Source organism: Carlito syrichta, unplaced genomic scaffold (assembly GCF_000164805.1).
Source record: "Carlito syrichta isolate Samal-C Ts95f unplaced genomic scaffold, Tarsius_syrichta-2.0.1 Scaffold312151, whole genome shotgun sequence".
NCBI classification, from domain to species: domain Eukaryota; kingdom Metazoa; phylum Chordata; class Mammalia; order Primates; family Tarsiidae; genus Carlito; species Carlito syrichta.
In genome coordinates this window covers 211,061-226,000 of record NW_007256247.1, presented here as the reverse complement: position 1 = coordinate 226,000, position 14,940 = coordinate 211,061, and the positions used below count along the sequence as shown (strand labels likewise).

Here is a 14,940-nt window from a genome sequence, read left to right as displayed (position 1 = left end):
GGAGGGTGCTGTAAAGGGATAACACAGAGGGATTGGGTTGATCTAAACCTACATGTCTCAAAGAAATAACTGGCCCTTGACTGGTTCCTAGGATATGACCTCTGAGCCCTTAAAAAAGCCTGCCTAAGAGTGTCTGTAGACCGGGGACATTGGGCCACACCAGATAGTCTATGCTAACCATGTGATCTACGATGAATGCCTGAGGCCCTGAACCATACTGTATCAGACTGACCTCTAGGGAGAGACTGAAAAATGAATAAAGTTAGTGTGTGCTCCATGCCTCTGATAGAACCCCAGTAAAAACTCTGGACATCAGGGTTAGGTGAGCTCCCCTGGTTGGCAATTCTTCACATGTGTTGTTACATATCATTGCTGAAAGAAGCAAGCGTGGTCTACAACTCTACTGGGAAGGAACAGAAAACTCACATCTGGTCTCTCCTAGACTGCCTCACACACCTTTTGCTGATTTTAATTTGTACCTTTCACTGTAATAAACCAAAACTGTGAATATAACTTTTCTCATTCTCTGAATCTTCCTTATGAATCACTGAATCTAAAGGTGGCTTTGGAGAACCCCTAACACAGAGACCATGAATACTGTTTTATTATGAGAAACAGTGGTTTTTCTTTACTCTCTCTTTCTTTACTACTCCTTCAGGAAATAAGTAACATGGGTGACCCCTCTTCTTATTGAAGCTAAAGCTTCTCTCCCCCACCCCCGCTGCTTACCACCCTCCTTCAGGTTCTCAGCATATGCTCAGAGATAAGTAGAGACTTTGGATACCTTTCATTCCTGCTCTTTTATTTCAGATTCCCTCCCCCCCAAACAAGCCAAGAAGAACATATGTATTCAGCCCATGGTCAGTTGGGCGGCAGACTGTCCCCAGAACTCCCCTCCCCGGCCCCCTCACTCCTCCCTAGGTGGCAGAGCTGGGGGCCCTCACATAACACTCTCGTTGCCTCCCCGTCCCCGGGACGCCCCCTTCTCTTGTGCCATGAGTGACTTGTAGGGCTTCCCCAAGCTGGGGAGGGTGAGCTCAGCTTCCTGCAGCTCCAGCTCCCGCTGAGACAAATGCTCAATGACGGCCGCTCCGATGGAGTCCCCCAGCACGTTGGTCATTGTGCGAAGCCGGTCCCTGGTAGAACGGAGAGAGAAGCTGCCATTATTTGGGGCTTGAAAAGTTCCACATGGGAGAGGATGCAGCAGGGTGGGGAGGGGGCTTCCTGTGCTGGGGAGTCAGGAGGACACATACCCCAATACCATCCATGACCACATGACCTCAAGGAAGTCCTTCCCTCTCCCTATCCTCAGTTTCCCCTCCTAACAAACTCAGGTTGGACCAGCTCTGAGATGTTCACATTTGAATTTTGCAATGTGATTAAAATACACACACAGACACACACACACACACACACACACACACACACACACACACACACACACTCACTATGTGAGACAGAGATAGATAGATAGATAGATAGATAGATAGATAGATAGATAGATAGATAGACAGATAGATATATGAATGATACTATTAGGGGTCATAAGCTGAAAAACAGGACCAGGAAGGTTAAACAAGGCCAGGCCTGAGTCAATTAAGGTATTGATCAGGACAGGCTGGAGACTGTCAAATGGGACTCAGGCCCAGCTGATATAGGGGTGTAGGGGTGAGCATAGATTTTTAAATGTAAACCTCTTGTTTTTAAAAGTTAAGAATTTTTTTAAAAAAATGCAGCCAGGTCCAGTGATACACACCCATAGTCCCAGCTACTGGGGGGCTAATGACGAACCCAGAAGTTCAAGTACAACCTGAGCAACATAGCGAGACCCTATCTCTAAATATGCATTTTTTATTGGCAAGCCATATCTTAATATTTGCAAGCCCATATCTTAATATTTGCAAGCCATATCTACCCCACAGATCGCCTTTTTGAGACTTCTACATAAAACAACTAAAAGCAGAGTTTTTCTGGCTGATGGGTAGAGCCCCCAATGCTTGTCTCTTCCCTATCCTACTTCTCAAGGATAACTCAGTAAAATTTGGCATCCAGGCCACGGCTTGGAGTAGTTTCCAAAGCCCCCATTGCACTCTAAAATTCTGGAACTCTGCATTTTTGCTGAAATAAAAGTCCACAGGATGAGGATTTTGCAGGGAAAAGCAGGGTATGGGAGAGACAGAGCCAGGGTCCAACCTAAAGAACACTCACAGGAACCAGTCCACAGCTATGATGAGCGTGATGTCCTCAGTGGGCAAGCCGACCGACGTGAGCACAATTACCATGGTGACCAGCCCCGCCTGGGGGATGCCAGCAGCCCCAACGCTAGCTGCTGTGGCCGTGATGCTACAAGTGGAGAGAGAGCATGGGGAAGCAGGAGGGAAGCAAAAGGAGAGAGATGAGGACGAGAAAGGAAAAGACATGCAAAAGGGAAGGGATCCACACCCCAAGGCATCTTAAACTAAAGACCCAAGCCAGACACAGAAAGAAAAATACTGCGTGATCGCTCTTACATGTAGAATCTAAAAAAAAAAAAAGTTATGTCAGAGAATAGAAGGAAACAGCATAGAATTGGTTACCAGAGGTGATGGGGAATTGCAAGATGTAGTTAAAGGATATAAAGTTGCATTTATGGAGGATGATTAAATCCAGAAATCTACAGTACTGCGTGAGGACTATAGTTAATACTATTGTGGTGTATGCTAGAAATTTTCTAAGATAGTAGATTCTAGGTGCTCTTGCTTAAAAAAAAAAAAAAAAGAGAGAGAGAGAAAAAAAGATAATTACATGAGATGACAGATACGTTAAAACTGCTTACCTGTAGGGATCATTTCACTATGTACAGTATAGGTACATCAAAACATCATGTTGTATACCTTCAACTTACACAATAAAAATTAATTTCAAAAAACACTTTGCTACATGCAAGAAATTAATTAAATTCTCAAAAATAAAAAGCAAATCCCCAAGCTACTTTCACTGAGGGCCAATGCAGGTGAATTCCCCTTGCCCTTTCCAGCTTCGTGTTGGAAGTCACGTTTAAACAACTCGTATTATCGATGCAAACCCATTATATGTGGAATATTATATATGGAATCAGCTATAACTGGAGACTAGAAAAGTACAGAAGCAGCAGCCATGAGCCAGCAGAGCAAAATCCCTGGCTATACATTCACTGAAGTAGGTGATCAGTGCAGCCAGCTCCAGGTGCTGGGAATGGAACTCTGAAGGTGGTTTGAGTTTAGAACCAAGAGAAGAAATTGTCCACAGTGCTGAGGAAATGGAAATATACATATATGGGGATGGGGGCTAGGTAGCTAAAAGATAGAACAGAGGGTGAACAATAAAATAGATAGTGACCTACCATCAGGTAGAGGGTCACACACCTCTTAGGACAGTTGTTATCAAAAAATCAACAGATAGCAAGTGTCGGCGAGGGTGTGAAGAAGAGGGAACCCTTCTAGAATGTTGGGGAGAATGTAAATTATTACAGCACTATGAAGAACTACATGGAGGTTCCTCAAAAAAATTAAAAATCATAGGCTCCGTTGGGCTCGGTGGCTCAGCCTGTAATCCTGTGCTTTGGGAGGCTGAGGTGAGTGGATTGCCTGAGCCCGCGGGTTCGAGACCCACCTGTGCAACTTGGCGAAACCTCATCTCTACAATAAATCCAAAAATTAGCCAGGCATGGTAGCGCACGCCTGTAGCTCCAGCTACTTGGAAGGCTGAGGTGGAAGGACTGCCGGAGCCCAGCAGGTTGAGGCTGCGGTGGCCGGGAGCAGCCACTGTACCCCAGTCTGGGCAACAGAGTGAGACTCCAACTCAAAAAAAAAAAAAAAAAAAATCATAGGCTCCAACAATCCCACTTCTGGGTATTTACCTGAAGAAAATGAAATCAGTACCTCCAAGAGATAACTGCACTCCCATATTCATGGCAGCATTATTTACAACAGCCAAGATATGGAAACCATCCAAGCTGGAGGAGATAACCCTGTCTCCTCCATTCATTCACAGACAAGTGGATAAAGAAAATGTGGTATATATACACAAAGGAATACTATTAAGCCTTTAAAAAGAAGGAAAATCCTGCCATCTGCAATAACATAGAAGAACCTGGAGGACATTATAAGTAAAATAAGCCAGACACAGAAAGACAAATACTGCATGATTTTACTTACATGTGGAATCTACATATGTTGAACTCATTGGAGCAGGGAGTAGAATGCAGGGTTTGTGCAGAGTAGGGGGATCAGGGAGATGTTGGTTAAAGGGTACAAGGTTGCAGTTATAAGTTGAATATGTTCTGAGGATCTAATGTCTGGCTTAGGGGCTATAGTTAATAGTACCATCTTGTACCCTTGAAACATACAAAGAGAGAAGATCTTAAGTATTCTCACCACAAAAAAGAAAAATGGTAACTATGAGAGGTGATTGGATATGTTAATTAGCTTGATTATAGTAAGCATTTCCCAATGTATACATATATCAAATCATCTTGCTGTAAACCTTAAATATATACTGTTTTTATTTGCCAATTATACCTCATTAACGCTAATAAAGTTTTAAATAATTAAAATTTCACTTTAACTAAACTAAGAAGTTTTAGGGAAAAAAACATAGAGGGTCAAGGATGCACTAGATTTTATCTCCTGCATCAACTCTGATTGCCTGGGGTGGTGTGCTAAGAAGGATTCTAAAGCTCTACTGATGGCCAGGCACAGAGCACGCTTATACTAGCATTTTGAGAGGCTAAGACAGGAGGATAGCTTGAACCCAGAAGTTCAAGACCAGTCTAGGCAACATAGTGAAACCTCGTCTCCACAAAAAATAAATAAATAAATTTTAAAATAGCCAGGCATGGTTGCCCATGTCCATAGTCCCAGCTACTTGGAAGGCTGAAGCAGAAGAATCGCCTGAGCCCCGGAGGTCAGGCTGTAGTGAGCTCTGGTGATCATGCCACTGCACTGCACTCCAGCCTGGGTGACAAAGTGAGGCCTAATTAAAAAAATAGAAATAAAAAATAAAGCCAGTGAGGTTACTTAGGAAAGACATTAGTGCCCTGTGGGTGCCTGCCTCTTCTTGGTGGCTTCAGAAGCCCTTCCCAGCTTCTATCATCGTCAACATGGAGCCACAGGAGATGCTTAGCCCAGATGATGGCTCTAACAGAACAATGATAAGCAAGTGCTTGGGCTGGTGGATAGAGAAGAGCCTTGAAGTCCAACAGATTCCACTCATGGGGTGCACAGCCTTGGACATAACTTAGTCTCCATTTCCTCATCTGTAGAAAGGGAGACATGCATCCACCATGTGGGGTTGTTTGAGTAATAAAAGAGAACAGTGCTAGCATGTAATAAATCATTCATAGGAATCAGTTCTTGCTATCAACAACATTTTTAAGAAGTAAATTTTTATTTTCTAAAAGGTCACTCAATTTCTCCTTAGTTTACCCTATTTGAACTTGGTTTCCTTAAAAAAAAAAAAAAAAAAATTTTAAGCACAGATTTTCATGAACAGATAACCAAGAAGAGACATTATTACCATTACCCTAGGTTCCTAAGTGAGTTATGAGTTAGCCCTGACATAAACCTTGCTCTGTGGGTGTCCTCAGGAGGCAGGAAACATGTTCTGGATGAAAGGAACTAATTCCACCCAGATCCAAGAAGACAAGTCAAATTTCTTTGGTTTAAGTTTAGATTAGATCTAAGCAAGTACTCCCCAGGCAGCCAACCACTATCTGCTACTAACTTTTGAAGCACTATCTGGTGAATCTCTAGCTGGCCGTCCACCAAGCTCTCTCCATAGAGTCTCCAGAAAAAGTTGCAAGTGTCCTAGTCCATTTAAGGACAACCCCTCAACAGTCTCCCAATCTTACCCCTTTTGATAACTTCCCTACTCAGTGTTTCCCATGAGATATGTTCATTGCAATGTTTGGGACAGTGACACCCCCCCAAAAAAGGTGTTCCTTTAAAATTATCTTTGTTATTATTTCCTGCATCCTTGACTTTTCCTAGAAATATGAGGGCTATCCCATCCAGCACATGTGCAAAGGCACTTTGTCCAAGAAGAATTACAGAGCATTCAATAAACTCATTCTTCCAACACATATTTATTTATATATTTATTTATTTTCGAGTTGGAGTTTCACTCTGATGCCCAGGCTTGAGTGCAGTGGCAAGCTCACACCCACCATAGCCATGACCTGCTGGGCTCAGGGGATCCTTCCACCTCAGCCTTCCAAGCAGCTGGAACCACAGGCATGTACCACTTGTGGGTTCAAGACCAGCTAATTTTTGATTTATTGTAGAGACGAGGTCTTGCCATGCTGTCCAGCCTGGTCTTGAACCCACAAGCTCAGGCAGTCCTCTTGCCTCTGCCTTCCAAAGTGCTGGGATTATAGGCATGAGCCACCGCACCTGGCTCAAACACATATTTATTGAGCATCTACTATGAGCTAGACACCTAGCAGAAATTCCCATAGAAGAAAATCCCTGTCTTACATTCTGGGGGGGAAGCAGGCAATAAGAAAGATAAATAGGTAAAGGACATACTAAGGCTATATAGGGAAATGGTGCAGCCTTAAAAAGTCCAGATGTACCACTGAAAACAAAGCTTCCCTGAAAAGGTAACAGTGAAGCCAAGAGCTGAAAGAGATGATAATGTTTGCTGTTATATTTATAATGACTAAACCAGAACCTCTGGATGAGGGGGCCCAGGAACCTATATTTATATACAGAACCTCAGGTTATTAGGATACACCAGCCACATTTTGGAAAACACTGAACACAGGGATCTTCCACAATGGCATGTGAGAGGAGAAATGACCAGAATATCTTGCCAGCTCCTGTCTCCTCAGGTGGTAAAGTCTCACGTTTTGCCTCATCTGGCACAGAGTTCTTCCCACATCCCCTCTCCAATATCCATCCGAGGTTCCTATGGGCTCCAGCTATGGGTCCCTCCTTCCCCAAGCCATGTCACTCAAGCCACCTCACCTGATGGTTGTGATCTGGCCCAGGTTGAGCTCGTAGTTGTTGACTTGAGCAATGAAGATGGCGGCCAGGGCCTCATAGAGGGCAGTGCCATCCATGTTGACTGTGGCCCCCACGGGCAGCACGAACCTGGTGATGCGTCGGTCCACCCCTAGGCCCTCCTCCAGGCAGCGGAAGGTGATGGGTAGTGTCGCAGAGCTGGGTGAGAGAATTTGGTGGCTGAGAGCAAGGTGTGGCTGAGTGGGTGGGGCTGAGAATGTGGCACAGCAGAGATGGCCAGGGTAGCAATGAGCCAAAGGAGGGCTCATCTTGAGAATACCAAGGGGGACAGGTGGGGGCTCGGTAAGAGGAGGAGGGCAGTGGTATATAACATTTCCTTCTTTTTTTTTGAGTTGGAATCTCACTCTGTCACCCAGACTGGAGTGCAGTGGCCGCTCCCGGCCACCGCAGCCTCGACCTGCTGGGCTCCGGTGATCCTTCTGCCTCAGCCTTCCAATTAGCTGGAACTACAGGTGCACGCTACCACACATGGCTGATTTTTTATTTATTGTAGAGATGAGGTCTCACCAAGTTGCCCAGGCGGGTCTCGAACCCACAGGCTCAGGCAATCCACTCACCTCAGCCTCCCAAGCCGCGGGATTACAGGCTGAGCCACCGAGCCTGGCTGGTGTATAACATTTCAAAAGCTGATGACTGCATGGGAAGGGGGAGTCTCCTTATGAGGTAGAGGACATGACAATGTTGTGTCCCTGACTTCCTGAAGATCTCTTGACCCACTTAAAGTCAATCGCTTAAAGCCAGTGACTAGACACTAGTTTATGCCACTAGTTTACTCTAACTATCCACTCTTAGAAAGAAGAAGACTAAAGGTCTGCTGTCCTCCCACACCTCAGGGCTGAGAGAGGGTATTACAGAGGACCCCTATACCCAATATCCCATGTTTGCAAGGGGAGTAAGCTTGGCTATGCTAACCTTCTCTGTCTTCCTGCACTTCCCGAGGGTTGGGAGAGTGACTTGATGTGCTGGCGAGTTTAGTTGAAGGAGGGGGCACCTCGTTTGGGGTCAGCTTGTCCACAAGACGTGTGCTCAATTTGGTCAGCTTTACGCCATGTGTTGAGAAGCCTGGGCTCCCAGGATGGGCCTTTGGGTGTTAAGCTCAGCAGTGACCAGGTGAGTTTAATTCTGGGGTACAGTGACATCATTCTTACCTAGCCATGGACCAAAAGGCAGGCTCTCTGATAAGTGTTATGGGCAATTTTTTTTTTTAATGATATTTTTCTGTTCGGCTCTTCTTCTCAAATTGTTTTGCATTTGGATGATGTGGGGATGAGGAGCTTTTTTTTTTTTTTGAGTTGGAGTCCATCACTCAAGCTGGAGTCCAGTGGCACACTCACAGCCACCCCAGCACCAACCTGCTGGACTCAGGCGATCCTTCCGCCTCAGCCTTCCAAGTAGCCAGAACTACAGGCATGCACTACCACGCCTGGTTAAATTTTTTTTTTTTTTTTTTTTTGCTTTATAGTAGAGATGAGGTCTTGCCAAGTTCCGAGTTGCCCAGGCTGTTCTCGAACCTGTGGGTTCAGGCAATCCCCTCACCTCGGCCACCCAAAGTGCTGGGCTTTTTATCAACCCGTAAAACTACAAAAAAAGGAAAAGGAAGCCCAAAGAGTACCAAGACACCATCTCAATTGGACATGAGGCCCTCTAAGCTAGGAAATGACTAAGCTCATGGGGTATTCTGAAACCTTCCTCTTAACCTCAAAATTGGCACCTAGTTCTCCTCCATGTAAAATGGAGAGGTAGAAATGGATAAAAAGGGATTAGAAAAACCAGCCCAGGACAAAGGGCTGCCTGGAGACCCTCAAGACCCCAACATTATTGTACAACTCATAAGAAGTGTCTATTGAAAGGAGAGGACAGAACTCCTAGGACAGCCTGTGAAAGACAAGGTGTGCCAACAGGGAAAGTGCCAGTTGGGGAGAGCAATGCCTTACCTGGAGGACGTGCCCATGGCAGTAATGAGGGCCTGCAGCATGCCCCCGATGAAGGGGAAGGGGTTTCGGTGAGTGATAAGGAAGTAGATGAGGGGAAGGACGCCGCCAGCATGAAGGAACAAACCCACGATGACGGTCAGGGTGTACATGCCCAGCTGACCCCCCAGGACGGCCATGTCTTCCATCTCCAGAATCTTCCCAGCAATCAGGAACAGAATACCCACAGGTGCGTACCTAGACAAGCCACAAACCTGTTAGGGATCCCTCCTAACCTCCCCTACAGGTCCCCAGGGCTTTGCCCAGGTAGGGCCCAGGAGCCAGGAAATGCCCACTCTACAGCACCCTACTTCCTCCTAATCTCCGCCACACATTAACAGATGGCACTGAGCCCCATAAGCATGGCCTGTCCCCTCATCCTCCTGCACTCCCACCTCTCTCTGACAGCAGAAAAGTTCCTACAACTTCAGGACATACAACCTTATCAAGTCTCTCCTTTATTCGCTCCCCTAACTAAGCCTGCCCCACCCTGCCCCCAAATAAGCACTATCTTTAGGATCCTTCCCCAGACATTACCAAGACATTCCCTACCTCTGGCCATCTAAACTTCCTTTCCTTGCTGCCCTCAACTCTTGGCTCCACGTTTGAAATCTTCAAGCTCCTATTTTTTTTCTCTTTCTTATCAGCATATTCTCACTCATTCCCCAGCCTGAGCCATTTCACCAGTATTTTCCACTGATACCTCAAACAACGTATCCTGTCAAAACCACCTATAGGCCAGGTGTGGTGGCTCATACCTGTAAACCTAGCACTTTGGGAGCCAAGGCAGGAGGACTGCTTGAGCCCAGGAGTTCGAGACCAGCCTGGGCAAAATAGCAAGACTTTGCCTCTACAAAAAAAATTTTTTAAATTAGCCGAGTGTGGTGACACACACCTGTAGTCCCAGCTTCTAGGGAGGCTTAGGCAGAAGGATTGCCTGAGCCCAGGAGGTCAAGGCTGTGGTTAGCCATGATGATGCCACTGCACTCCAGCCTGGGTGACAGAGTAAGACCCTGACTCAAAAAAAAAATTATTTTTTAACCATGTATTCATTAATTCAGTATATATCTATTGAGCAAATGTTGAGCATATATGTTCCAGGCACATGGTTTCTTTCCTTAGGACCCTTACATTCTGTTATAGACTAAATATTTTGTACCTCCCCCCCCCCCGCTCCAAATTCATATGTTGAGATCCTAACCCCCAGTGAAATGTATTAGGAGGTGGAACCTTTGGGAAGTGATGAAATCAGGATTGTGGAGCCCTCCTGAATGAAATCAGTGCCCTCATAAAAGAGACACCAGGGAGCTTCCCTCACCCCTTCTGCCATATGAGGACATAGCGAGAAGATGCCTTCCCTGAACCAGAAGACAGCCTTCACGAGACACCGGATCTGGAGGTGCATTGATCTTGGACTTTCCACCCCCCATGACTGTGAGGCATAAATATTTGTTGTTTAAGCCATCCGTCTATGGCATTTTTGTTACAGCAGCCCATATGGCTAAGATATTCTAATGGGCAAAACAGAAGGTACACATAAAAAGGCACTGACTACAAACTCCAAGTGGTAACAACTGCAAAAGAGAGTCCCTGGATGGCACTGCTTCAGATTGGATGGTCACAGAGGGCGTCTCAGAAGAGGTGGCATTTAAGCTGAGGCTCAAATGATGAGAAGGGACCATGTGTATCTGGGGAAAGCATGGCAGGTACAGTGTAAAGACCCTGAGGTGGGCATGCACTAGGAGTGCCAGAGGACCAGACAGAAAACCAGTGTGGCTGGAGTAGTGAGTGAAAGGAAACTGCAGGAGACAAAAAAAATAAGTTCATCGGAAGCTCACCTGTTTTTCCCACAAACGAGTCTACTGCTCAATCATGTGAGTTTCTGCCAGTGGTATCCTCATCTGCTCATCCCTAGGCTTCAACTGTTACTCCTCTCTTCACAGAAATTGAACTACTCTGGGTCACATGCATGGTGAATGTATTGGAGGCAGTGGGGACCACTTGGGAAGTTGGGGCAATGACTTGAGTCAAAAATGAGGATGAGGGGGACTTCTAGCCACAACTCTGACCCTCAAACTGGGATCAGGGTCAGCACTGGGGAGGCATTGTGGACGTGTTTCTAAGTCAACAAGACTAGACCTACCTCTGTGCTTATTCTAAGTAACCCCTCTCTCAACTCCCTCACCTCCATCCTTCTACTTCATCCCCTGCAAAATTCCTCAACCCTTGATCAACTGCACATAATTTCTTGGCCCCTACATTCAGCCACCTGGTGCATCTGGACATTTTACACAACCAAGCCAATGACACTGTTATAAAGTCATGGTTCTTAATGTAGCTGAGTCTTCAATACTCCTTGCTAATCCTCTGCTTATCCCGCCTCCCATTCCCCTTAGATGCTTTTCCAAGGTCTCAATTTAACCCCAAGTCCCCTAAAAACCATTCAAATAATTTGGAATGATGTGCAAAGTCTTTTCCCATGTGGGATCAGGCAGCCTTGTTAACATCTTCCACCGCCATTCCCAACTCCCCCTATGCTCTCGCCTTCCAAAACTCCCCACCATTCTCCAAGCACTCAGGTACTTTCCAGCTTTGCATGTTCTCTTCACTCTGCTTGAAGTACCTCTCTCCTCTCACTGTCCGGGTGGACTATATTCACCTGCCAAGGCCCAGTTAAGAGGTGACCTTCTCCATCACTCCCTCTCACCCTCCCAGGCAGCATTCACTGCATATCCCTCCATCTGCTGCTCACTTCTCCATGTTCTCAACACTTTTTAAAAGTCCCTTTAGTATAGAATTGACCACGTTGGGTTATGTTTATCTAGTATGTGTCTGTGTCCTCCAAGACATTCTGAGCTCCTTGAGGTTAAGGAATGAATGCAATGTATCTCTGTATTCCAGAGTTCAAGACAAAGTTGGCCTGGGAAAATGCCTGCTAAATGAGTGATGAAATTTTTGAAGGAATGAAGAAATCTAGAGAATGAGTGAATGCATCAAAAGGGATGATTAGCTAGTGAATGAATGTGTAAGAAAATTGGCAAATGAGATATGAGTAGGTGAGTGAGTGAACGAATAAGTTAATGAATGAAGGGATTATCTGAGTAAATAAAAGAATAACAAAATATAGGGGAACAAATGGGTTAAAGAATGAATATAAGGCCAGGTGCAGTGGCTCACGCCTGTCATCCCAGCACCTTGGGAGAGAAGTGCTTGAGCCCAGGAGTTCGAGACCAGCCTGGACAACACAGTGAAAACTGTCTCTACAAAAATAAGAAATAAATAAGTAAATGAATATGAAAAATTTAAATGAGTCAATGGCTTAATTAATGATGCATCAATAAGTTTGTGAATAAATTTGTGAGTGAATATATGAATGAGTGAATTAACTGATGCATACAAGAATAAATGAGTAAGAAAATGGATGAACCAATGCATAAAAGAATGAGAATAAATGAGTGAATGAATAAACGAGGGAGTGAATGAGTGAATAAATCACTGAAGGTATAAATTAATTAATTAATGAGTTAGTTGTTGAGTGAATTAACTAATACATAGAAGAATGAATAAATGAGTGAGAAAATGAGTGAACCAATACATGGAACAATGCATATAGATGAGTAAATGAGTGAATGAATGATTTGGTCAACGTATAGAAGAGTGAATGAGTGAACAGATGAACCAGGGAATGAATGAGTGAATAAATCATTGCAGACAAATGAATGAATGAAGTGTTAGTGAATTGGTGAGTGAATTAACCAAGGCATAGAAAAAAAGAACAAATGAATGAGAAAATGAGTGAATCAACACATGGAAGAATTAGAACAGATGGATAAATGGGTGAATGAATGATTTGGTCAACACACAGAAGAATGAGTCAATGAATGGATGAACAAGGGAGAGAATGAAAAAATAAATCATTGCACAAAGACATGAATGAATGAGTTAGTGAGCTGGTAAGTAAACTGCCCAATACATAAATGAATGACTTTGGCCAGAAGTTCCCAACAAGCCTTCAGCGGCTTCCCCACAGCCTGACTTTCCCACCCTGGCTCCACCTGCCCATTGCCACAGCCCAATACTCACCAGATAATGATGCCCACCAGCCTCATAATAGCCTCGTTGAGGCTGTCGAAGAAGTCCCTCAGGACTCGTCCCTTGTGTTTCATGCCTCCAATGACTAGCCCAAAGGCCACAGAGAAGACCACGAGGCCAAGGGCATTGATGCCATTGGCTGAGCCAGGCACAGGCACAGTCTCCTCAAAGCTCAGCACCTCCTGCAGGGTGCCCAAGGCCCGAGTGACATTTTCCAGGAGGCTGGTTCCATTCTCCACCGAGAATGGAGGGGACATGGAAGCACCTGGCTCAGACCCATTCTCTGTTCTTACGACAGTCCTGGTGACCACCCTTGTGCTATACTGCGTCTTGAACTGAAATAGAAAGAGAGAGTGATTGGGTTCAGACTTAGCTTAGAAAATGCATCAGAATCACCTAGAAAAATTCCTTGAGAACACCAATTCCTGGTTCTCACCCTCCGGAAAGTTTTTTTCAGCAGATTTGAATAAGTGAATGAATGATTCAAGCCAATACATAAAAGAATGTGTGAATGAATGACAACTAAAGCCATTATGGGAAAAAGCATGGAGGTTCCCCCAAAAATTAAAAATAAGCCGGATGCAGTGGCTCACACCTATAATCCCCACTTTGGGAGGCTGTGGCAGGAGGACCACTTGAGGCCAGGATTTTGAGACCAGCCTGGGCAACATAGTGAGGCCTCATCTCTATTTTTTTTTTTAATTTTTTTAATGAGCTGGGTGTGGTGGCTCTCACCTGCAGTCTCAGCTATTTAGGAGGCTGAGACAGAAGGATCACTTGAGCCCAGAAGGTAGAGGCTGCAGTTGAGCCATGGTTGTGCCACTGCACTCTAGCCTGGGCAACAGAGTGAGACTCCAAATCAAAAATTTAATTTAATTTAATTCAAAACTAAAAATAGAACTACCACAGGACCTAGCAATCCTACTACTGGGTATATATCCGAAATAAACTCAAAATCGGTATCTCAAAGGGATATCTGCATCTCCATGTTTACTGCAGCATTACATACAAGTGCCAAGATATGGGAATAACCTAAGTGTCCATCAGTAGCTGAATGAATTTTACAAAGTCATACTATATATAATGGAATACTATTCAGCCTTTAAAAAAAGGTCTGAGTTGGAATGATCACTTGAGCCCAGGAGTTTGAGGCCACAGTAAGCTATCATCACACCACTGCACTTCAACCTAGGTGACAGAGCAAAATCCTGTCTTTTTTTTTTTTTCCTTCCTTTTGAGTTGGAGTCACTCTGTTACCCAGACTGGAGTGCAGTGACCACTCCCAGCCACCGCAGCTCGACCTGCTGGGCTCCAGTGATCCTTCGGCCTCAGCCTTCTAGTAGCTGGAACTGCAGGCGCGCACTACCACGCCCGGCTAATTTTTTGATTTATTGTAGAGATGAGGTTTCGCCAAGTTGCCCAGGTGGGTCTCGAACCCGCAGGCTCCGACAATCCACTCATCTCAGCCTCCAAAGCATGAGATTACAGGCTGAGCCACCGAGCCCAGCTCATATGTGCTCTAATATGTGAACGTTAAGAGTTGAAGTCGGCCAGGCCTATAATCCCAGCACTTTGGGAGGCCGAAGTGAGAGGACGGGCTGAGCCCATGGGTTCGAGAACAGCCTGGGCAATTTGGCAAGACCTCATCTCTACAATAAATAAAAAAATCAGCTGGGTGTTGTGGTGCATGCCTGTAGTTCCAGCTACTTGGAAGGCTGAGGTAGAAGGATCACCTGAGACCAGCAGGTCAAGGCTGCAGTGGCCAGGAGTGTGCCACTGCACTCTGGCCTGGGTGACAGAGTAAGACTCTAGCTAAAAAAAAAAAAAAAAAAAAA

General features: G+C 45.2%; 1 protein-coding gene across 3 annotated transcripts in view; it reads right to left on the bottom strand.

Annotated features, from left to right (window-relative positions):
* Positions 1 to 781: 781 nt before the first annotated feature.
* SLC1A6 (solute carrier family 1 member 6) overlaps positions 782 to 14,940 on the bottom strand; it is a 21,583-nt gene continuing 7,424 nt past the window's right edge. The window contains exons 5-9 of one of the 3 annotated variants that reach the window (XM_008069638.2): positions 13,097 to 13,440; positions 8,978 to 9,211; positions 6,987 to 7,181; positions 2,209 to 2,343; positions 782 to 1,136 (exon numbers count right to left, since the gene is read on the bottom strand). In XM_008069638.2, coding sequence (XP_008067829.1) covers positions 941 to 1,136; positions 2,209 to 2,343; positions 6,987 to 7,181; positions 8,978 to 9,211; positions 13,097 to 13,440 — 1,104 coding nt within the window. In that variant the 3' untranslated portion in view covers positions 782 to 940. The remainder of the gene's footprint in view (positions 1,137 to 2,208; positions 2,344 to 6,986; positions 7,182 to 8,977; positions 9,212 to 13,096; positions 13,441 to 14,940) is intronic. The other 2 variants (XM_021718386.1, XM_021718388.1) reach the window with 2 other exon arrangements.